The sequence below is a fragment of the Ostrea edulis genome, chromosome 8, assembly GCF_947568905.1.
Source record: "Ostrea edulis chromosome 8, xbOstEdul1.1, whole genome shotgun sequence".
In the NCBI taxonomy this organism is placed as follows: Eukaryota; Metazoa; Mollusca; class Bivalvia; order Ostreida; family Ostreidae; genus Ostrea; species Ostrea edulis.
The window spans coordinates 43,510,751-43,535,503 of NC_079171.1; the positions used below are offsets into that span (position 1 = coordinate 43,510,751).

The following is a 24,753-nucleotide window of genomic DNA, read 5'->3' on the forward strand; positions in this document are numbered from 1 at the left end:
ACAAGTTTTTGAAATCGACTGATATCGACAAAAATCGACTCTACAGGCGAGCCATGAGGCCCACAGACCCATTTTTTTTTATATTGATCGATAGGTTATGACACATTGAACAACTTTTGTTCAATAATGCTTTTCAAAAAATATGTCGTTTTAAAGATATGAGGCGTCAAATATTTACGATTTTGGCCCTTAAAATCTCTAATTACGTAACATATGACCTACTTTTTGATTTGATAAGATCAAGCTCGTTGAGATGAACATTTCCGCTTCTACAACTTATTATAAAATATTAATAGTTTCTGAGATATTCTCAAAAACATTTGGACCCTTCTGAACCCCTAATTTAAAGGGCCAGCCCGTTTTGCTTGATATCGTAAGAAAGGCCTTGTCATTTTAAACATTTTTTGCTCAACAAGTATTTAGAAATTCTTTACCGTTCTCGAGTTATCTCTACAAGAAATATTTAGGGGCCAAACTGTAGCTCCCTAACGGGGCCACATAGGGAAAAAACGAAATGTACATATTGTTTAGATTATCATTCTGAACAACTTTTGTTCAATAATGCTTTTCAAAATATTTGTCGTTTTCAAGATATGAGGCGTCAATTATTTATGATTTTGGCCCTTAAAATCCCTTATTACGTAACATATGACCTACGTTTTGATTTGATAAGAACAAGCTTGTTTAGATAAACATTTCCGCTTCAATGACTTATTACAAAATATTAATAGTTTCTGAGATATTCTCATAAACCTTTGGACCCTTCTGGGCCCCTAATTTAAAGGGTCAGCCCCTTTTGCTTGATATCGTAAGAAAGGTCATGGCATTTCAAACATTTTTTGTTCAACAAGTATTTAGAAATTCTTTACCGTTCTCGAGTTATTTCTAGAAGTAATTTTTAGGGGCCAAACTGTAGCTCCCTAACGGGGCCACATACGGTAAAAACGAAATATGCATATTGTTCAGATCATCATTCTGAACAACTTTTGTTCTTTATTGCTTTTCAAAATATTTGTCGTTTTCGAGATACAAGGGGTAAAAAATTTATGGTTTTGGCCCTTAAAATCCCTTATTACGTAACATATGACCTAAATTTTTATATGAATAGATTTGGATTGTTGAGATGAACATTTTTTGTTCTTTGACTTATACCAAAATATTAACGATTTTTGAGATATTTGATCTAGACTTTGAGCCCTTGTAGATCCCTAATTTAAGGGGCTAGCCCCTAAATCTTGATATTTTCGAAAAGATCTTGTAAATGTGCACAACTTTTGTTCTACATATCTTAACAAAATATTTGCAACAAAAAAGATATTGGAGATCAAAGGTCAAAAATCACCGAAATCGACGAAAAATTTTGGCATCCATTTTTTCAGGTCCAGGCGAGCGTTTAGGCAAATCGCCTCCGGTAAAATCGAATCCCCCACAAATCTTCTAAAATGTTTACTCTATCTTGTGTAGAAATTTCAAGACTCTAGCTTCAAAACTAACGGAGGAGATGTGTGGACAACAAGGCCCTTCAAAAAGTCACTAAAAGAGAGATAACTCCTGACCAGAAGTGACGTCAAGCACGAAATTTTGCAACCAAAGTCTCGTCACCAAAAGACATCTTTCCTGAAAATTTCGTCAAAATCGATCGAGAAATGGCTGAGAAAAACGCGTGTACTACCAAGGAAAATAATAATAATAATAATAATGAAGAAGAAGAACGCGAACAATAATAGTAAGGTCTTCCGCAGGAGACGGAAGACCTTAATAAACAGTAGAATCACTATAAGGTCTTCCGTCTGTAACGGAAGACCTTAATAAACAGTAGAATCACTATAAGGTCTTCCGTCTGGAACGGAAGACCTTAACTAGATGCGATCTCGTTGCGAGCAACGAGTGGGTCTTCCGTCCAATTTTAGATGTGATGATATAAGAATTCGAATGAGATTTTCGTTCATGAATAATGGTACAAATATATTGTCTAGACGTACAATTTAGCTTCGGTAATTTTTTACAAATATTGATCATTTAAGTGCTATCAATTAAAGACTCTCTGTCGCTCTCAGCCACTAATTGAAGGGGTCAGCCTTTTTTTCGACAAAAAAGTTAATACTGTTATATTTACTGCGATACAAATTCGACTGATCAGGCGAGTCATGTCGCCCGAAGGCCTATTTTTTTTTTTTATATCATTCTAGATATATCTGGCAAAATTGAACAAATTTTGTTCTACATGTCCTATCAAAATTTTCTTGAGAAAAAAGTTATTGATTGCGACATTTATCAGACTGTTAAGGCGAGTCATAAGGCCGGTGAACCTTTTTCTTCATATCGTTTGAAAGATCTTGCAAAACTGAACAACTTTTGTTCTACATGTGTTATCAAAAGTTTCTCCAGAAAAAAGTTATTGATTGTGACACTAATCAAACTGCTCAGGCGAACCACAAGGCCCGTTCGCCTTTTTCATGATGTTGTTCGAAAGATCTTGAAAAACTGAACAACTTTTGTTCTAGATGTCTTATTAAAAGTTTCTTGACAAAAATGTTATAGCTTGCTACAATAACCCAACTGTTCAGGTGAGCCATGAGACCCGCAGGCTTATTTCTTAACATCGTTAGTTAACGCTTGAGAAACTGAACAACTTTTGTTCTACATGTCTTGTCAAAAGTTTCTTGAGAAAAAAGTTATTAATGTTATTAATTGTGATACAAATTCCACTGTTCAGGCGAGCCATGATGCCCGCAGGCCTATTTTTTGATATCATTAGATAGATCTTGCAAAACTGAACAACTTTTATTCTAAATCTTTTATCAAAGTTTCGTGAGGAAAACGTTAACCATTGTAACAGAAATTCAATGGTTCAGGCGAGCCATAAGGCCCATTGGCCCATTTCTTGATACAGCGCGAAAAACCTCAATAAACTGTACAACTTTTGTTATATATGTCCAAACAAAATATTTACGATTATAATGTTATGCGACATTTATCAGACTGTTAAGGCGAGTCATAAGGCCCGTGGGCCTTTTTCTTGATATCCTTTGAAAGATCTTGCAAAACTGAACAACTTTTGTTCCACATGCCTTATCAAAAGATTCTCGAGAAAAAAGTTAGTAATTGTGACACTAATCAAACTCTTCAGGCTAGTCATCAGGCCCGTTGGCCTTTTTCACGATGTTGTTCGAAAGATCTTGAAAAACTGAACAACTTTTGTTCTAGATGTCTTATTAAAAGTTTCTTGACAAAAATGTTATAGATTGCAACAATAACCCAACTGTTCAGGTGAGCCATGAGACCTGCAGGCTTATTTCTTAACATCGTTAGTTAACGCTTGAGAAACTGAACAACTTTTGTTCTACATGTCTTGTCAAAAGTTTCTCGAGAAAAAAGTTATTAATGTTATTAATTGTGATACAAATTCCACTGTTCAGGCGAACCATGACGCCCGGAGGCCTATTTTTTTTTTAAGATATCATTAGATAGATCTTGCAAAACTGAACAACTTTTATTCTACATGTCTTATCAAAAGTTTCGTGAGAGAAAAAGTTAATCATTGTAACAGAAATTCAATGGTTCAGGCGAGCCATGAGGCCCATGGGCCCATTTCTTGATACAACACGAAAAATCTCAATAAACTGTACAACTTTTGTTATATATGTCTAAACAAAATATTTACGATTATAATGTTATACGACATTTATCAGACTGTTAAGGCGAGTCATAAGGCCCGTGGGCCTTTTTCTTGATATCGTTTGAAAGATCTTGCAAAACTGAACAACTTTTGTTTCACATGTCTTATCAAAAGATTCTCGAGAAAAAAGTTAGTAATTGTGACACTAATCAAACTCTTCAGGCTAGTCATCAGGCCCGTTGGCCTTTTTCATGATGTTGTTCGAAAGATCTTGCAAAACTGAACAACTTTTGTTCTAGATGTCTTATTAAAAGTTTCTTGACAAAAATGTTAGAGATTGCAACAATAACCCAACTGTTCAGGTGAACCATGATACCCGCAGGCTTATTTCTTAACATCGTTAGTTAACGCTTGAGAAACTGAACAACTTTTGTTCTACATGTCTTCTCAAAAGTTTCCTGAGAAAAAAAAGTTAATCATTGTAACAGAAATTCAATGGTTCAGGCGAGCCATGAAGCCCATGGGACCATTTCTTGATATTGCACGAAAGATCTCAATAAACTGTACAACTTTTGTTATATATGTCTAAACAAAATATTTACGAGTAAAAATTTATGATTTAAAACGTGGAAAAAAATTGGACACTTTTTAAAACTCCATTTTCGACCCCTACCGAGCTTCCATACTAGGCACTTCCTGAAATTTTGAAAACCCAGTTGCACAACTACAACATGTCGTCTAACATCACTGAAAGTTTCAGCATTCTAGCTTTTATCGTTTTTGAGTTTTTGTTTGGACAAAATGGTCATCTGAAAATCGATAAAAGGGGGATAACTTCCAATCGAAAGTGGTTTTTCAAAAATTGAAACGTCGGTACAAACTTCAAATGGCAACGCATCAATCCTGAAAATTTGATGCAAATCGATCCAGCCATCTCCGAGAAATCTTCTGCACAAAAATCGGTAAGGAGAAAAAAAAAGAATAATAATAATAACTAGAAATGATCTCGTTGCGAGCAACGAATAGGTCTTCCGTCCAATTTCTGACGAGATAGGACCTTGACTGGAAGAATTCAATTAGTGAATTAGTGAAGAACGACTATACATGAAAGAAATAAACATATACATGTAAGACGTGATTTATCAATTGTAAACAATTTCGGTTTTGTTTCATTCACTTTCAAGTATCTCGGTAGTCCATAAAACGACTAAAAATTCCAATTGAACCACGTAGGAACCCACAGTAAAAATTTCCATAAAAAATACTGAGTTTTTGGACAACTTCCGGTTTCGAACAACCAACTTCCGGTTTCGAACAACCAACTTCCGGTGGAAATGATATGACTTATTACACTCTATTAAATAATTTTATGAGGATTAGAATTTAAAAAATGAAATATTACATATTTTTATGATACTTCCGGCGGATGACGGAAGTGACAGGAAGAAAGTTGAAACACGTATGTCACATCTACAAGTCACTATCTAATTTTCCTGAAAGCTTCAAGACTCAATCTTTGAGTATTTATGAGAAAACACTTGGAGAAAAAAAAAACGGAAATCGTACATATTTAACGAACGGAAGTGAATTTTGAAAAAAAAAAAAAAATAATTCACTATACTCTGAAGATGGATAATGCCAATTATATATTTGAAAATCACAAAAACACTTGCTTTATAAGCGAGAGATATGATAGCACAGAAAAACTATTTTTCCGAAGTTCTTCTCTAAAAACCGGAAGTTGCTGGTTAAACTTCCGGTAAGACTAACATTTTCTGAAACGCCACAAGAGACCTAATTAATCTATGCAAGTTTTGTTTCAAAAGCATAATTTTGAAATTTGGCGTTTCTTTTGTTCACTTCCGGTGACGGCCGGAAGTGACGGATGGCAATGATAATACCCTATTGCACAGCTACAATTCATAATCTATCATCCCTGAAAGTTTGAAGACTCAATCTTTAACCATTTATGAGAAAACGCCCGGACAAAATATCATTTGAAAAACGGAAATTCGGCCGTAACTTGTGACCGGAAGTGAATTTTGAAATAGTGTTACAGTGTTCTCTTAAGACGGATAATGTCATTAAAATATGTAAATATCGTATTGAAAGTTTGATCAATAAACGAGATATACGAAGAGAAAAAAAGACTATTTTTTCGAAGTTTTTCTCTAAAAACCGGAGGTTGCTGGTTAAATTTCCGGTAATTCTACCATTTTCTGAAACGCCGAAATATATCTAATTAATCTATGCAAGTTGTGTTTCAAAAGCATTAGTTTGAAATTTGACGTTTCTTTTGTTCACTTCCGGTGACGGCCGGAAGTGACGGATGGCAATGTTATTACCCTATTGCATAGCTACAAGTCACTATCTATCATCCCTGAAAGTTTGAAGTCTCAATCTTTAACTGTTTATGAGAAAACGCCCGGACAAAATGTCATTTGAAAAACGTAGATTCAGCCGTAACTTGCGACCGGAAGTGATTTTTGCAAAAGCAAAAAAGACTTTTCTAGACAATACTATTTTACATCTTTCCTGAAAGTTTCATGAAAATCTATCAAGCCGTTTTAGAGAAATCGCGTGCACAAAATCGGTAAGAAAAAGAACAATAATAATAATAATAGAGGAAAAGAAACATAAGAATCACTATAAGGTCTTCCGTTGAGACGGAAGACCTTAACTAGAAATGATCTCGTTGCGAGCAACGAATAGGTCTTCCGTCCACTTTCTGACGAGATAGGATGTAAGTCTAACATGTTCTGAAACTCCGAAACAGACTTAATTATTCCATGCACGTTTTCATTCAAAAGCAGAAATTTGTTCACTTCCGGTGACGGTCGGAAATGACGGATGACAATGACAAACCTTATTATCGAGCTATAAGTCACCATCATTCATGCCTAAAGGTATGAAGACTCGATCTTTAACCGTTTATGAGAAAACGCCCGGACAAAATGTCATTTGAAAAACGGAAATTCGGCCCTTACCCACGACCGGAAGTGAATTTTGAAATATTACTCAAGGGTACAGTAGATATGGACAATGTCAATAATATCTGTAAATATCGCATTAAAAAGTTGATCTAAAAGCGAGAGATATGAGGACAAAGAAAGACCAATTTTTCGACGTTTTTCTCTAAAAACCGGAAGTTGCTGGCTATACTTCCGGTAAGTTTAACATTTTATAAATCGACGAAAGAGACCTAATTAATCTATGCAAGTTTTGTTTCAAAAGCATCATTTTGAAATTTGATGTTTCATTTGTTCACTTCCGGTGACGGCCAGAACTGACGGACGGCAATGATAAACCTTACTACAGAGCTACAAGTCACCATCTATCATCCCTAAAACTTTGAAGACTCAATCTTTAACCGTTTATGAGAAAACGCCCGGACAAAATGTCATTTGAAAACGAAAATTCGGCCGTAACTTGCGAGCGGAAGTGAATTTTGAAAAAGGATTAAATGGTACTCCAGAGGTTGATAACGTCAAAAATATCTGTAAATATCGTAGAAAAAAGTTGATAGATAAGCGAGATATGCGAAGACAAAGAAATAACAATAATCTGTGCAAGTTTTATTTCAAAAGCATAATTTTGAAATTTGACGTTTCGTTTATTCACTTCCGGTGACGGACGGAAGTGACGGATGGCAATGATAAACCTTATTACAGAGCTACAAGTCACCATCTATCATCCCTAAAAATTTGAAGACTCAATCTTTAACCGTTTATGAGAAAACGCCCGGACAAAATGTCATTTGAAAAACGGAAATACAGCCGTAACTTGCGACCGGAAGTGATTTTAGCAAAATCGTTCTAGACAATCCTATTTTACATCTTTCCTGAAAGTTTCATGAAAATCTATCCAACCGTTTTTGAGAAATCGCGTGCACAAAATCGGTAAGAAAAAGAACAATAATAATAATATCTAGACACGATCTCGTTGCGAGCAACGAGTAGGTCTTCCGTCCGATTTGTTGATGCACTCGGAGTAAAAAAAAAAAAAAAAAAAGACACTTTAGATATAATCAATTTTTCATATCATAAGCTTCTGAAGCAAAGTTGTGGTGAAATTCGTTTGAAATTCGACTCTCCAGGCGAGCCATAAGGCCCGCGGGCCTATTTCTTGATGTCATTTGTTAGCCCTCTATAGACTCAACAACTTTAGTTCTATATGTCTTTACAAAATATTTACCTGTAAAAAGTTATTGAGATCGACCGATATCGACAAAACATCGACTCTACAGGCGAGCCATTAGGACCATAGGCCTATTTCTTGATATCAATCGATAGGTCCCGATAAACTGAACAACTTTTGTTCAATATGTCCTTACAAAATATTTACCAGTTACAAGTTTTTGAAATCGACTGATATCGACAAAAATCGACTCTACAGGCGAGCCATGAGGCCCACAGACCCATTTTTGGATATTGATCGATAGGTTATGACACATTAAACAACTTTTGTTCAATAATGCTTTTCAAAAAATATGTCGTTTTAAAGATATGAGGCGTCAAATATTTACGATTTTGGCCCTTAAAATCTCTAATTACGTAACATATGACCTACTTCTTGATTTGATAAGATCAAGCTCGTTGAGATGAACATTTCCGCTTCTACAACTTATTATAAAATATTAATAGTTTCTGAGATATTCTCAAAAACATTTGGACCCTTCTGAACCCCTAATTTAAAGGGCCAGCCCGTTTTGCTTGATATCGTAAGAAAGGCCTTGTCATTTTAAACATTTTTTGCTCAACAAGTATTTAGAAATTCTTTACCGTTCTCGAGTTATCTCTACAAGAAATATTTAGGGGCCAAACTGTAGCTCCCTAACGGGGCCACATAGGGAAAAACGAAATGTACATATTGTTTAGATTATCATTCTGAACAACTTTTGTTCAATAATGCTTTTCAAAATATTTGTCGTTTTCAAGATATGAGGCGTCAATTATTTATGATTTTGGCCCTTAAAATCCCTTATTACGTAACATATGACCTACGTTTTGATTTGATAAGAACAAGCTCGTTTAGATAAACATTTCCGCTTCAATGACTTATTACAAAATATTAATAGTTTCTGAGATATTCTCATAAACCTTTGGACCCTTCTGGGCCCCTAATTTAAAGGGTCAGCCCCTTTTGCTTGATATCGTAAGAGAGGTCATGACATTTCAAACATTTTTTGTTCAACAAGTATTTAGAAATTCTTTACCGTTCTCGAGTTATTTCTAGAAGTAATTTTTAGGGGCCAAACTGTAGCTCCCTAACGGGGCCACATAGGGTAAAACCGAAATATGCATATTGTTCAGATCATCATTCTGAACAACTTTTGTTCTTTATTGCTTTTCAAAATATTTGTCGTTTTCGAGATACAAGGGGTAAAAAATTTTATGGTTTTGGCCCTCAAAATCCCTTATTACGTAACATATGACCTAAATTTTTATATGAATAGATTTGGATTATTGAGATGAACATTTTTTGTTCTTTGACTTATACCAAAATATTAACGATTTTTGAGATATTTGATTTAGACTTTGAGCCCTTCTAGATCCCTAATTCAAGGGGCTAGCCCCTAAATCTTGATATTTTCGAAAAGATCTCGTAAATGTGCACAACTTTTGTTCTACATGTCTTAACAAAATATTTGCAAGAAAAAAGATATTGTAGATCAAAGGTCAAAAATCGCCGAAATCGGCGAAAAATTTTGGCATCCATTTTTTCAGGTCCAGGCGAGCTTTTAGGCAAATCGCCTCCGGTAAAATCGAATCCCCAACAAATCTTCTAAAATGTTTACTCTATCTTGTGTAGAAATTTCAAGACTCTAGCTTCAAAACTAACGGAGAAGATGTGTGGACAACAAGGCCCTTCAAAAAGTCACTAAAAGAGAGATAACTCCTGACCGGAAGTGAAGTCAAGCACGAAATTTTGCAAGCAAAGTCTCGTCACCAAAAGACATCTTTCCTGAAAATTTCGTGAAAATCGATCGAGAAATGGCTGAGAAAAACGCGTGTACTACCAAGAAAAATAATAATAATAATAATAATAATGAAGAAGAAGAACGCGAACAATAATAGTAAGGTCTTCCGCAGGAGACGGAAGACCTTAATAATAGTAAGGTCTTCCGCAGGAGACGGAAGACCTTAATAATGAAGAAGAAGAACGCGAACAATAATAGTAAGGTCTTCCGCAGGAGACGGAAGACCTTAATAATAGAGGAAAAGAAACATAAGAATCACTATAAGGTCTTCCGTTGAGACGGAAGACCTTAATAATAAGAAACAGAGTAAAAACATTATGTTCCCAAACTTTGTTTAGGGAACATAATACTAATAAGAAACAGAGTAAAAACAATATGTTCCCAAACTTTGTTTGGGGAACATAATAACGAGTTATAACTGTGTTGGGATGCCAACGCAAATGTCTCCGAACACCTCCCCATGTCAGAAATGGTTCTTGATGCCAGATATGCACTGAGGATCCTCAAACAACTCTAGAAACTAAATTTGGTTGAAATCTGACGGACTTGATTTTTGGCCATTTGAAACATTTAAAACATTTGAAAATTGATTAGAAGGAAATACTGATGCTAGAAATGAAGTTCAAATATTTCGGTATATGGCGGTCATTTTGAAACTGGCGGCTCAAAAAAAAAAATTTGATGGTGGAAATGGACTCGGGGTCACTAATTTACCCTAGGAATAGAATTTGGTTGAAATCCGACAACCTTGAATTTTTGACGTTTTTTTCGCCGCCATCTTATAACGGCGGCCATGTTGAAAATTTGAAAAGTTGAATGCACCCCTCCTTGTGACCCCCTATCAGCTCACAAAGTTTGAAGTCGATCTGTCGAAGCACTTTCACAAAATCGGTCGGACAAATTTCTCACTAAAGAAGAGGAAAAATAAGAAGAAAAGAATAAGAATGACGAGCTATAACTGTGTTGGGATGCCAACACAAATGTCTCCGAACACCTCCCCATGTCAGAAATGCTTTTTGATGCCAGATATGCACTCAGGATTATCAAAAAACCCTAAAAACTGAATGTGGTTGAAATACGACGGGCTTGATTTTTGGCCGCCATTTTGTTCAATGGCGGCCATTTTGAAACATTTGAAAATTGATTGGAAGGAAATACTGATGCTAGAAATAAATTGTGGACCCTCCATTTACCGCAGAACCCAAATGTTGTAGAGATTTTAACACTTTCAAATATTTCAGTATGTGGCGGCCATTTTGAAAATGGCGGCTCAAAAAAAACTTTGATGGTGGAAATGGACTTGGGGTTTCTAAATTACCCTAGAAATAGAATTTGGTTGAAATTCGACAACCTTGAGTTTTTGACGGTTTTTGGCCGCCATTTTGAAAATTTCAAAAGTTGAATGCACCTCTCTTAGTGACCCCCTATCAGCTCACAAAGTTTGAAGTGGATCTGTAGAAGCACTTTCACAAAATCGGTCGGACAAATTTCTCACTAAAGAAGAGGAATAATAAGAATAAGAAGAAGAAAATAATAATAATAACGAGCTATAACTGTGTTGGGATGCCAACACAAATGTCTCCGAACACCTCCCCATGTCAGAAATGCTTTTTGCTGTCAGATATGCACTCAGGATTCTCAAAAAACCCTAAAAACTGAATTTGATTGAAATCCGACGGACTTGATTTTTGGCGACCATTTTGTTCAATGGCGGCCATTTTGAAATATTTGAAAATTGATTGGAAGGAAATACTGATGCTAGAAATGAATTGTGGACCCTCCATTTACCCCAGAACCCAAATGTTGTAGAGATTTTAACACTTTCAAATATTTCGGTATATGGCGGCCATTTTAAAAATGGCGGCTCAAAAAAAAAATTTTATGGTGGAAATGGACTCGGGATGCCCATATTACCCTAGAAATCGATTTTGGTTGAAATCCGACATACTTGCGTTTTTGACGTTTTTTGGCAGCCATTTTGAAACGGCGGCCATTTTGAAAATTTGAAAAGTTGAATGCACCCCTCCTAGTGACCCCCTATCAGCTCACAAAGTTTGAAGTGGATCTGTCGAAGCACTTTCACAAAATCGGTCGGACAAATTTCTCACTAAAGAAGAGGAAAAATAAGAAGAAAAGAATAAGAACTAGATGCGATCTCGTTACGAGCAACGAGTGGGTCTTCCGTCCAATTTTAGATGTGATGAGATAAGAATTTGACTGAGATTTTCATTCATAAATAATGATACAAATATATTGTCTAGACGTACAATTTAGCTTCGGTAATGTTTTACAAATATTGATCATTTAAGTGCTATAAATTAAAGAATCTCTGCCGCTCTCGGCCACTAATTAAAGGGGTCAGCCTTTTTTTCGACAAAAAAGTTAATAATGTTATTTACTGCGATACAAATTCGAGACTGATCAGGCGAGTCATGTCGCCCGGAGGCCTATTTTTTTTATATCATTCTAGATACATCTCGCAAAACTGAACAAATTTTGTTGTACATGTCCTATTAAAATTGTCTTGAGAAAAAAGTTATTGATTGCGACATATATCAGACTGTTAAGGCGAGTCATAAGGCCCGTGGGCCTTTTTCTTGATATCGTTTGAAAAATCTTGCAAAACTGAACAACTTTTGTTCTACATGTCTTATCAAAAGTTTTTCGAGAAAAAAGTTATTGATTGTGACACTAATCAAACTGTAGGCGAGCCAAGAGGCCCGTTGGCCTTTTTCATGATGTTGTTTGAAACATCTTGCAAAACTGAACAACTTTTGCTCTAGATGTCTCATTAAAAGTTTCTTGACTAAAATGTTATAGATTGCAACAATAACCCAACTGTTCAGGTGAGCCATGAGACTCACAGGCCTTATTCTTAACATCGTTAGTTAACGCTTGCGAATCTGAGCAACTTTTGTTCTACAAGTCTTATCAAAAGTTTCTCGAGAAAAAAGTTATTAATGTTATTAACTGTGATACAAATTCGACTGTTCAGGCGAGCAATGACGCCCGTAGGCCTATTTTTTTGATATCATTAGATAGATCTTGCAAAACTGAACAACTTTTATTCTACATGTTTTATCAGAGTTTCGTGAGGAAAAAGTTAATCATTGTAACAGAAACTCAATGGTTCAGGCGATCCATGAGGCCCATGGGCCCATTTCTTGATACGGCACGAAAGATTTCAATAAACTGTACAACTTTTGTTATATATGTCTAAACATAATATTTACGAGTATAACGTTATGCGACATTTATCACTGTTAAGGCGAGTCATAAGGCCCGTGGGCCTTTTTCTTGATATCGTTTGAAAGATCTTGCAAAACTGAACAACTTTTGTTCTACATGTCTTATCAAAAGATTCTCGAGAAAAAAGTTAGTAATTGTGACACTGATGAAACTGTTCAGGCGAGCCATGAGGCCCGTTGGCCTTTTTCATGATGTTGTTCGAAAGATCTTGCAAAACTGAAATACTTTTGTTCAAGATGTCTTATTAAAAGTTTCTTGACAAAAATGTTATAGATTGCAACAATAACCCAACTGTTCAGGTGAGCCATGAGACCCGCAGGCCTATTTATTAACATCGTTAGTTAACCCTTGCGAAACTGAACAACTTTTGTTCAACATGTCTTCTCAAAAGTTTCTCGAGAAAAACGTTATTAATGTTATTAATTGTGATACAAATTCGACTGTTCAGGCGAGCCATGACGCCCTGAGGCCTATTTTTTGATATCATTAGATAGATCTTGCAAACTTGAACAACTTTTATTCTACATGTCTTATCAAAAGTTTCGTGAGAAAAAAGTTAATCATTGTAACAGAAACTCAATGGTTCAGGCGAGCCATGAGGCCTATGGGCCCATTTCTTGATATGATACGAAAGATCTCAATAAACTGTACAACTTTTGTTATATATGTCTAAGCAAAATATTTACGAGTAAAAAGTTATGATTTAAAACGTGGAGAAAAATGAGACACTTTTTAAAACTCCATTTTCGACCCCTACCGAGCTTCCATACTAGGCACTTCCGGAAATTTTGAAAACCCAGGTGCACAACTACAACATGTCGTCTAACATCACTGAAAATTTCAACACTCTAGCTTTTATCGTTTTTGAGTTTTTGTCTGGACAAAATGGTCATCTGAAAATCGATAAAAGGGGGATAACTTCCAACCGGAAGTGATTTTTCAAAAACAGAAACGGCGGTACAAACTTCAATTGGCAACGCATCAATCCTGAAAATTTGAAGCAAATTGATCCAGCCATCTCCGAGAAATCTTCTGCACAAAAATCGGTAAGGAGAAAAAAAAAGAATAATAATAATAACTAGATTCGATCTCGTTGCGAGCAACGAGTGGGTCTTCCGTCCAAATTTAGATGTGATTAGATAAGAATTTGACTGACATTTTCGTTCATAAATAATGATACAAATATATTGTCTAGACGTACAATTTAGCTTTGGTAATGTTTTACAAATATTGATCATTTAAATGTTATAAATTAAAGACTCTCTCTACCTCTCGGCAACTAATTAAAGGGGTCAGCTTTTTTTCAAGAAAAAAGTTAATAATGTTATTTACTGTGATACAGATTCAACTGATCAGGCGAGTCATGCCGCCTGGAGGCCTATTTTTTTTTTTATATCATTCTAGATATATCTCGCAAAACTGAACAAATTTTGTTCTACATGTCCTATGGAAATTTTCTTAAGAAAAAAGTTATTGATTGCGACATTTATCAGACTGTTAAGGCGAGTCATAAGGCCCGTGGGCCTTTTTCTTGATATCGTTTGAAAGATCTTGCAAACCTGAACAACTTTTGGTCTACATGTTTTATCAAAAGTTTCTCCAGAAAAAAGCTATTGATTGTGACACTAATCAAACTCTTCAGGCGAACCATGAGGCTCGTTCGCCTTTTTCATGATGTTGTTTGAAACATCTTGCAAAACTGAACAACTTTTGCTCTAGATGTCTCATTAAAAGTTTCTTGACTAAAATGTTATAGATTACAACAATAACCCAACTGTTCAGGTGAGCCATGAGACCCGCAGGCCTTATTCTTAACATCGTTAGTAACGCTTGCGAATCTGAACAACTTTTGTTCTACATGTCTTATCAAAAGTTTCTCGAGAAAAAAGTTATTAATGTTATTAATTGTGATACAAATTCGACTGTTCAGGCCTATTTTTTGATATCATTAGATAGATCTTGCAAAACTGAACAACTTTTATTCTACATGTTTCATCAAAGTTTCGTGAGGAAAAAGTTAATCATTGTAACAGAAATTCAATGGTTCTGGCGAGCCATGAAGCCCATGGGCCCATTTCTTGATACGGCACGAAAGATCTCAATAAACTGTACAACTTTTGTTATATATGTCTAAAAAAAAATATTTACGAGTATAACGTTATGCGACATTTATCACTGTTAAGGCGAGTCATAAGGCCCGTGGGCCTTTTTCTTGATATCGTTTGAAAGATCTTGCAAAACTGAACAACTTTTGTTCTACATGTCTTATCAAAAGATTCTCGAGAAAAAAGTTAGTAATTGTGACACTGATGAAACTGTTCAGGCGAGCCATGAGGCCCGTTGGCCTTTTTCATGATGTTGTTCGAAAGATCTTGCAAAACTGAACAACTTTTGTTCAAGATGTCTTATTAAAAGTTTCTTGACAAAAATGTTATAGATTGCAACAATAACCCAACTGTTCAGGTGAGCCATGATACCCACAGGCCTATTTATTAAGATCGTTAGTTAACCCTTGCGAAACTGAACAACTTTTGTTCTACATGTCTTGTCAAAATTTTCTCGAGAAAAAAGTTATTAATGTTATTAATTGTGATACAAATTCGACTGTTCAGGCGAGCCATGACGCCCTGAGGCCTATTTTTTGATATCATTAGATAGATCTTGCAAACCTGAACAACTTTTATTCTACATGTCTTATCAAAAGTTTCGTGAGAAAAAAGTTAATCATTGTAACAGAAATCCAATGGTTCAGGCGAGCCATGAGGCCTATGGGCCCATTTCTTGATATGTCACGAAAGATCTCAATAAACTGTACAACTTTTGTTATATATGTCTAAGCAAAATATTTACGAGTAAATAGTTATGATTTAAAACGTGGAGAAAAATGAGACACTTTTTAAAACTCCATTTTCGACCCCTACCGAGCTTCCATACTAGGCACTTCCGGAAATTTTGAAAACCCAGGTGCACAACTACAACATGTCGTCTAACATCACTGAAAATTTCAGCACTCTAGCTTTTATCGTTTTTGAGTTTTTGTCTGGACAAAATGGTCATCTGAAAATCGATAAAAGGGGGATAACTTCCAACCGGAAGTGATTTTTCAAAAATTGAAACGGCGGTACAAACTTCAAATGGCAACGCATCAATCCTGAAAATTTGAAGGAAATTGATCCTGCCATCTCCGAGAAATCTTCTGCACAAAAATCGGTAAGGAGAAAAAAAAAGAATAATAATAATAAGAAAAGTGAAAAATCAACAATAGAATAATAGAAGGGTCTTCCGCTGAAGACGGAAGACCCTAATAATAAGAAAAGTGAAAAATCAACAATAGAATAATAGAAGGGTCTTCCGCTGAAGACGGAAGACCCTAATAATAAGAAACGGAGCAAAAACAATATGTCTCCGACACTTTGTGTTCGGAGACATAATAATAAGAATAATAAGAAACGGAGCAAAAACAATATGTCTCCGACACTTTGTGTTCGGAGACATAATAATAAGAAACGGAGCAAAAACAATATGTCTCCGACACTTTGTGTTCGGAGACATAATAAGAATAATAAGAAACGGAGCAAAAACAATATGTCTCCGACACTTTGTGTTCGGAGACATAATAATAAGAAACGGAGCAAAAACAATATGTCTCCGACACTTTGTGTTCGGAGACATAATAATAAGAATAATAAGAAACGGAGCAAAAACAATATGTCTCCGACACTTTGTGTTCGGAGACATAATAATAAGAATAATAAGAAACGGAGCAAAAACAATATGTCTCCGACACTTTGTGTTCGGAGACATAATAATAATTGTACTGTTTACTAGTATTTAAAACAAACAACACTAATTACAGATGTTTTAAGAAATGACATTACCATACAGTGTTTAGACAGCGACCCAATGTAAACATTTACTCGCAATTGCAGATTTCATACTCGCTTTCCTCGCTACATTTGGATCGCTATTTGTATGCACTGGTGGTTAAATCATACAAGACGGGACATTTGTTAACATCGAATTGAATGTTGTCTATGGAGAATAAGGTCCCTAAAACCCGAGTATTTAAAAATGTCTTAACACTACTTTCACAATAAGTTGATCGGCGAAAGTAGCATATGACGTCACTGTACCACGGGGATAGCTAATTAACTAGACTTTTTGAAATCGGGGCTTAAGTCCGTATTGGGGTTATCTTTCGCAATATTTCGGCGGACGAACTCTTAGAATGAATTACTATAAGCATAAGGAAGACAAAATGCATACTTAATACGCTGAAACAAATACCTCACATATATGTACCATGCAAACTGCTACCTTCTATTTGAACTCAAATAAAGAATGAATTGAGCATACTGTACCAGTGGTTGAAAATTGAGATCAGCCATCTTTGAATGCTTCCTCTACAATCTACTTCTTCTTGGAAACAAACATGAAATCCACGTTGTATTGGCTGCTATAAGAGTTATAATGTTCGCCTGTCATATTAGCTGGGGTAGCCTGTCGTAGAAGAAAAAGATTGTGTGAACCAATATCCAAGACAATATATCTAAACGTATTTGAATATAATAGTTAGAGTAAATACCACCTCAATCCAAAACCCGTCTAACCATCCATTCATATGTTATGACAAAGGTTAAATCCAAAAGTCATAGATTGTAGTGTGAAAGGAAAGGATAGATATGGAAGGTATCACAAGTAATGCCAAGGTTGAAGTTTTTTGCGGACAGACAGACCACAAATTATATGTTCCGAGCCTTCGATTACGGGACGATGGAAAAAGGACAAACACTGACTCATGGAATCACTAAAGATGGAATAAGGTACCCAGGAGAGGTAAACATACCAGGTTAATAGATCACACCTGACCGGGTAAACGAAGTAATCCGTAGTGAAAATCAGTATATAAAGAACTATCGGTATGAAACACCTCAGGCAACATTCAAGCTAGTGGCATGGTGCTAATAGGCTTTGACCTTAACAAAGTAGATGGGTGACTTTATCGAGCCGAGAACCCACAGAGGGACAAATATCAAAGTTAAAATTGAAACTCTCCAGAAAAATAAGAATTTGCATTCTAGTTAAAACAATCAATCCATAGTTTCTAAAAATGCTTTTTCGATGTGCCCGTTTCAAAGGAACATTGAAAAAATCCTACTTAAAATCACCTATCCGCGAAAAACGCACAAAATAACAGTAAATTTGACTTTTCTAAGCAGATTTTCATGTCTCCATTGTGAACTTAGTAAAATATGTTAGTACATGTTCACGTGTAATATATTTTGTAAATGAAAGTATGGAGACTTTACCCACTCTATGAAAAAGACTTACTTCTTGTGTTAACTTTTGTCGTATTATCAAGAAAATGTCTATGTCCACGACGGGTGACTTTAGATACCTTGAATTTCGGAGATTGGTCATGGGATTGATAGCCGAGGTGGTATAGAGGCAGTCTCACTGACGTTTTGGACAAGCCCAGATTGCATATATGTGGTTCGAATATCAATTTTTCCTACCTAATTTTTGTTCTTATTAATGAATAGACTTCCCATAATGATTTGTCTCTGACATTTTATGCTAAGTTTATGCAGTCTTAATGACGATCACAAGTAATAGATTCCAACATGCGGCTAGTGAATACATGTAAACAATGATGGGGCCTCCTGTGAAGTATGGATGTTGTTGTTACTTGAAGAGATCATGACAAAGGCCAAATATGCAACCAACTGATGCACAGACTGTCTAAAAGGCACAGTGAACTACAGTTCAGTATAAAAACAAAGCTGTCTCGATGATCCCATCTGAATATCTGATCAAACCATTTCCATTTTCGCCAGGTAGTATTTGTGGAGAAGGCTTTCATATATCACAGAAATATGCATTTCATTTGACAAGACCTTTCTTTTACTACCATTTTTTCCGGGGGCATCGGTGTTTCGCAAACACATCTGGTTGTTATTCTTTATAGGATTACTGTTCGTTATTTTCACATTTTTCCATACGACATAAAAACGATCTTTGCTTTTCAAACTGCTTGAAAGAAATAACCTGTTCAAAACCTTGAATAAATGTTTGATTTAATTTATTTTTAAAATACACACCAGAGAGGTACAGACCTACCCCTTATAAAACATTCGATTTACGGCGAAGAAAAATGTCCGCTCGGTTGATGTTTTTGCATCACCGTCTCAAAAATTTGACATAAAACAATTCCTAACATACTTCCCTCCATAACTTCGACCCAAAAACTCAGTTTCAAATGATTTTGTTTGTTGACGTAGCCAATTGAATCGAATCCGTTTTAGTTACCATTACTCCAAAAATGTGGCATACTATTTGATGAAAAGTGGTCATTACAGACTGCCCATGAGCGCGTTCTGCTCTGATACGGGTTTTCAAATCGTACATGCGTTTCTGAGGAATTAATGATTTCATTTCTGTGGGATTGATGTGAATGTATTTTTAAAGACCCAAAAATAATACCGTACGGTTTCTTCACGGATCACTGGATGTGGGCGGAGCTCATCTATGGTCATTGTTATTTACCTGGCCAAAAGATCAGGGTGCTCTGTATACATTTGATGTACACAGGAAGGGTCCTAGGGCCGTCTGCAGTGTTTAGAACTGTGGTCATAGCGTTTGTATAATGGTGGTATCCCTATGGCTAGATGACACAGATTCTACACTCTCCCCCCTCTTTCTCTCTTTTACTCTCAGTCATTGACTCAATGAATAATTTCTTTTATAAATATAAAACTATCATAAATTGATAATATAAATTATTTCAATAAGTTACAAGTTTTAGAAATTAATGGGTAAATTATTTTTTGATTTCTGATTGTTTAATTCATAATACATGTATATAGAGGGGGGAAATTATCATTATATTAAAATTTTGTTGTTCAGGGGTCTTTTTAAAAACAATTGAATTACGAGAAAAGAGTAGTTGTGGACAGGTCAATGCTATGAGAACTCTAGAATACTGAGCTTCCTCAAGATCTAAAGAATGTCTGTAGGTACTGGCTGTTATTGTTATCAAAACACCTCTCTGGGGTAGGTCTAGCTACAGATGTCACTTTACCTGAGATCTATTGTTAAATGTTTGATTGACAGACGGCTATCAATTTGGGGGTGTTAACTTAAAGTTGGGTCTTTAAAACTATTTTTAAAAGAGGCCCACAGTCCTTATCGGCCACCTGGGTACTAGTGAAAAAGTATCACTACTCCCAATGGCTATGTAATCTAGAAACGATGTCTTGTTGTGAATATCTAAGCTAAATTCTAACGGCAACAACATAAAACAAGATGTGTTCTTAAATCTTCAATGCCCTCAAAGTGCATACACTAATGAAAGGCTTTACATAATATAATATATGCATTAACATTTAAAGATATGACTGATTTGGACCCATTCTATAAACAAAACCCTATGTTGTGAAATTCACCATTTTTGTACATCTTTTTCTGCTAATTCCCATGTATGCATTTACATTTCATACAGTATCAGCAAACTTAAAGACGTCCTTCAAATCGTTATTATAATTTTGGCTTTACATTGAAACTAAACCTTTACCCCCTAGGATCATAGAATTTATAATTTTCGTATAGGAATACCTACTCTTTCTCATTTTCCATTTAGTTTCAGTTTAGTATCAATAACACACCAAAGAAAATGCTATTCAAATGTTTTACACATATACTTAGTTTTTCCCCGCCCTGGGGCCAACCTGTACCCCGGGGATCATGAAATTTGCAATTTTGGTAGAGACCTTCCTGCTCTACATCGCTATGCATTTTTAGTTTTTCTTACTTACGTAATTTTAAAAGGATTTTTTCAATGTTACTATGAAATGGACACATCGAAAAAGCATTTTTGGAGACTATGGAGTGATGGTTGTAACTAGAATACAATTTTTTGTACTCATGTGCGGTTGCAGAGAAGAATTCTCTTTTTTAAATTGGTCAATTTTTGGTAGTTTTTGCCCTGCCCATAAGGCCCCAGGGATGCAGGAGTCATGGAATTTACAATTGGTGTCCACTTGTTCCAAGGATGATTTAAAAAGAATTCAAATGGAAGTTATCAAGAAGTTAAATATATCTGTTCATGAATTTGATAACTAACTAATTTGGTCCCACCCTAATACATGTACCTAAACCCCTACCTCTGGGATCATCAAAATTACAATTTTGGTAAAGGACTACCTGCTCTTTCTAAATATTCATTTAGCTTCAATTTAGTATTAACAGAACTAAAGAAAATGTTGTTTTTACGTGCTTTTACACATAATCACTATATATTAAGTTTGGTAAAGACCTTCCTGCTCTACATCACTATGCATTTAGTTTTTCTTACACACGTGCGGTTCTTGAGAAGAAGATTGAGTATTGGTCATTTTTTGGTATTTTTAGCCAAACCTCTAGAAAACTAGAAAAAGTTTAAAATGTTCAATTGTTAACGCACAACAAACGACACACAAAGACAACCCACTGCAATATGTCACGTGAGGTCCTTTTAAATCGATTAAAGGATAGAAATGGCTGGGTTGCTTTAAAATGTGCTTTCTAACATAGATAGTAGTACAAAACATACTGAAAAAATGACATATGTATAGAATGTTTCCACAAAACAAAACAAAAAACAAAAACAGAAGCACTTTTAATCTATTTTTATATCTTCAATGTCTTTATAGCATCTATAATGTACCAGTCTGAAAAGTGTTAAGTAAAAGCTGCGAGAGAAGTTGGTTACACAAAAGTGGGTACCATGTGGGTACGATGCTTAAAAATGACAAAGTTCAACTACATGTATATTTATTGAAAATGTCTTATAACTTTCAAAAACTCACATACACTTCTTCCATGTAACCATAACAACTGTACAAAGCTTGAGAAATGTCAAATTAGAGTTTAACATCATTTGCGTATGCCTTACACTCTCGGTACTAATGTACCTAAAATTGATATACAGATCAATGTATACTTGGTATTTATAAAAGATAAAACAAATCGTTATCAATTCTATTTTTCCTTAACATGACATAACTGTATGTAAATACATAACATTTTTTTTAAACTGGGATATTTATCAAGGAAGAGCTCGTGCGTAGCTCGCTTGAATTCTGATCATTTTCACCTTCATTTTTCTCGTTTAGTTTTACATCTAATTAAACAGAAGGTTAACTATTTCCCTAGATATATATTGTAGGAATAGAATGTGAGAAACAATGGGCAATTAAAAGCCTACCTGTTTCATGAAGAAAGTATCCTCACAAAGGAGCCTCCAATGTTTTCTTGTGCGAACACTGACGATAGTCACGATCGAATGCGTCTCGTTCGGATAGGGACTTTTAAACTTCTGAGATCAATTACAACACCCGATATCAATATCAATCAATAGCTGAATACTTTGGAATATGCACACAAATCAATGAGCAGTTATACGTAAAAGAAACCTTTTTAAACCGGTGAGCAAGAGGTATTTTTGGTGTTATGCAAGTACATGCAAATGAGAGGCAACATCTATTTACGCTCTCTTTAGTTTCGGGTAGCCGTACCCCATTATTGTACAATGGAGTAACGACTTGTGAACAGGATACCCATTTCGACAAAACAGTTGTTAAATATGAATCCCCTTCATTTTAGGTATAATGAATAACACTATTATACTCCTTCCTCATTGCACAAGGTCATTGTAATAAATTAAATACAAACTTAACAATACCAATGCCGGGACGAAGGCTGTTCAAGAACTTAGTGGACACTTGCTATTTTTCTCATTAAAATAACGACTGTGGAAATTGCGTGAAATGCTATTTAAATATATAAACCAATTTGAATGGAAGAAATTAATTACGAAGTTATTAACGTTTTTACTCTGCGCACGGCACCTTTCATGACGTTTTATTTTTTTTCATTGTGCAACGCCAGACACCTTCGTTATAAAGTTAGATATAAGTTTAGTTTCATCAAATATCATTATGAACTTGGAATACTTCCAAAAGTGTGCATCCTTTTTCACGGTTGATAAAACTAACAATTCGGGAAAACTGTATCTAGGGCAAGAAACTTATTGCAGTTTATATTTCCGATTACAATGCGTATATACATGTACATGTACCTATATTAAAAGTGCAATCGAAAAATATCCACGTTTCAATACAATTCAATCATCATGCTTCTTACATTACAGAGACTTAATATATGCTTAATATTGTTTAATTGTTTTGCTGTTTTCCGCCACACTCAACAATGGTTTGTTGTTTTTTTTAATTTGATTTTTTTTTTTTTTTTTAGTTTTTTTGGTGGATTGTCCATAAAAATTGTTTTGAAACTGAGCCTACCGTCAAATAGGTAATAGTGAGGTCAAGGTAACATTTTAATTGCCTACTCCAGAACTCCTCATTTAATTTGATTACCATGTCTGAACTAAAATACAAAACAATAGTTTAGTTGTCGTAGTTTAAAAAAAATATATTTCTGGAAGGGAGAGTAGGGTCAACATCAAACACATGGAAATTGGTGGTTAAATCTGTAACAACTTCTGTTAATAGGCAATACACGTTTATATTACTGATATAAAAAGTTCAAATTGAAAAAAAAAACAGTTTCCATACAGCCTTATATATAAAATATTATTTAAGAATGTTGGTTCAGAAATTCCAGATGGAAGAGTTTTTTTTATAAGAAAATTATACAATTGGCATACATTTTCATCCAAAAGCCATAACATATTTCTCAGATAAGTGACAAACGATAGTACAGACAGAAAAAGAATGCAATGCTTATGTAAGAATACATTATTGCACATAACTGTCTGCAATACATATTTTCAATTCTCATCACTGTCCTGGTTTCACTGCCTTTATCAAGTAACAAGCAAAGGCTACTTGGCAAGTCATATTAACTAAGGAACATAAATCAGTTTCCTTTATAAAGTCATTAAACTTGTAAACCATTTTACATCAAGGAAATGTGGTTTTCTGATGGCAATGTTCTCTATGACTACCTTTTTGTAATTCCGATCGGGCTTGATTCAAATTTAAAAAAATCAAAGTACCTTTTTTATCATTCCGGTATAAATCACAAAACAAAAATCATATAAAATGATTGAGAGCTTGTATCACTTTTTCGATGGTGAACTCATACTTCATAAGATGTGTTTTAACAAGCCATTAAATAAAAATTTAGTGTAATGAGTTACCTTAAGTTTAAACCCTGGTACTCTTAAAACAAAGTGAGTTTCCTATGTCAAAAGCACTGTATCTTTTTTGTAATGCATTGATAGCGTGAATGAAAAAGTGTGCAGCAACTTTCCCTCTCCATTGAAAAGCTATAAAGTTTTTGCACGAAGGAGATTTTTCCCTCAGTCGACCCTATGGTCATCCTTACTCTTCATAATTTTTTTTTAAAAAAGAGTTCAGTGTTGTTGTTTTTCTACATAGTGAAAAAACAACTTATCTTTCCTTGTGAATAGGACAGAATATAAGTCCATGAGAATTTACCAATAATTCCCTGTTTATTCATACTCAATACTGTCATATTTGGCACGTGTCCTATGGACATATCGTTAGTTTATATTGCCATGACAAACAAATTCGAAGCTTTATGTAAAACTTATACCGTACCAATTTTGATGCACCAGATGCGTTTATGATATTATTTAACAATATAAGACACATGTTGTTTTTATATATTTTGTACATAAAGGGGTTAATTAAATCATACATAACTTTCATCAATATTTGTTGGTTCAATTTTCTGTAAATGATGCCATTTTTTTCAAAAATAGTCAAAATGCCAAAACATTGATTTTTCAACTTCATAAAAAATTCCTAATTCAATCTTGATTTATTGATGTTTTATTATGTATTTATGATAATTAAAATAATCTTTAAGAAAGCAATGA

At 34.8% G+C, this 24,753-nt stretch overlaps 1 protein-coding gene across 1 annotated transcript in view; it reads right to left on the bottom strand.

Moving 5' to 3' along the window:
- The window catches only part of LOC125662394 (uncharacterized), a 1,158,266-nt gene extending 1,135,879 nt beyond the window's left edge, over positions 1–22,387 (bottom strand). Inside the window, exons 1-2 of the mRNA XM_056146165.1 lie at positions 22,093–22,387; positions 17,210–17,348 (exon numbers count right to left, since the gene is read on the bottom strand). Coding sequence (XP_056002140.1) covers positions 17,210–17,236 — 27 coding nt within the window. The 5' untranslated portion in view covers positions 17,237–17,348; positions 22,093–22,387. The remainder of the gene's footprint in view (positions 1–17,209; positions 17,349–22,092) is intronic.
- Positions 22,388–24,753: the final 2,366 nt, after the last annotated feature.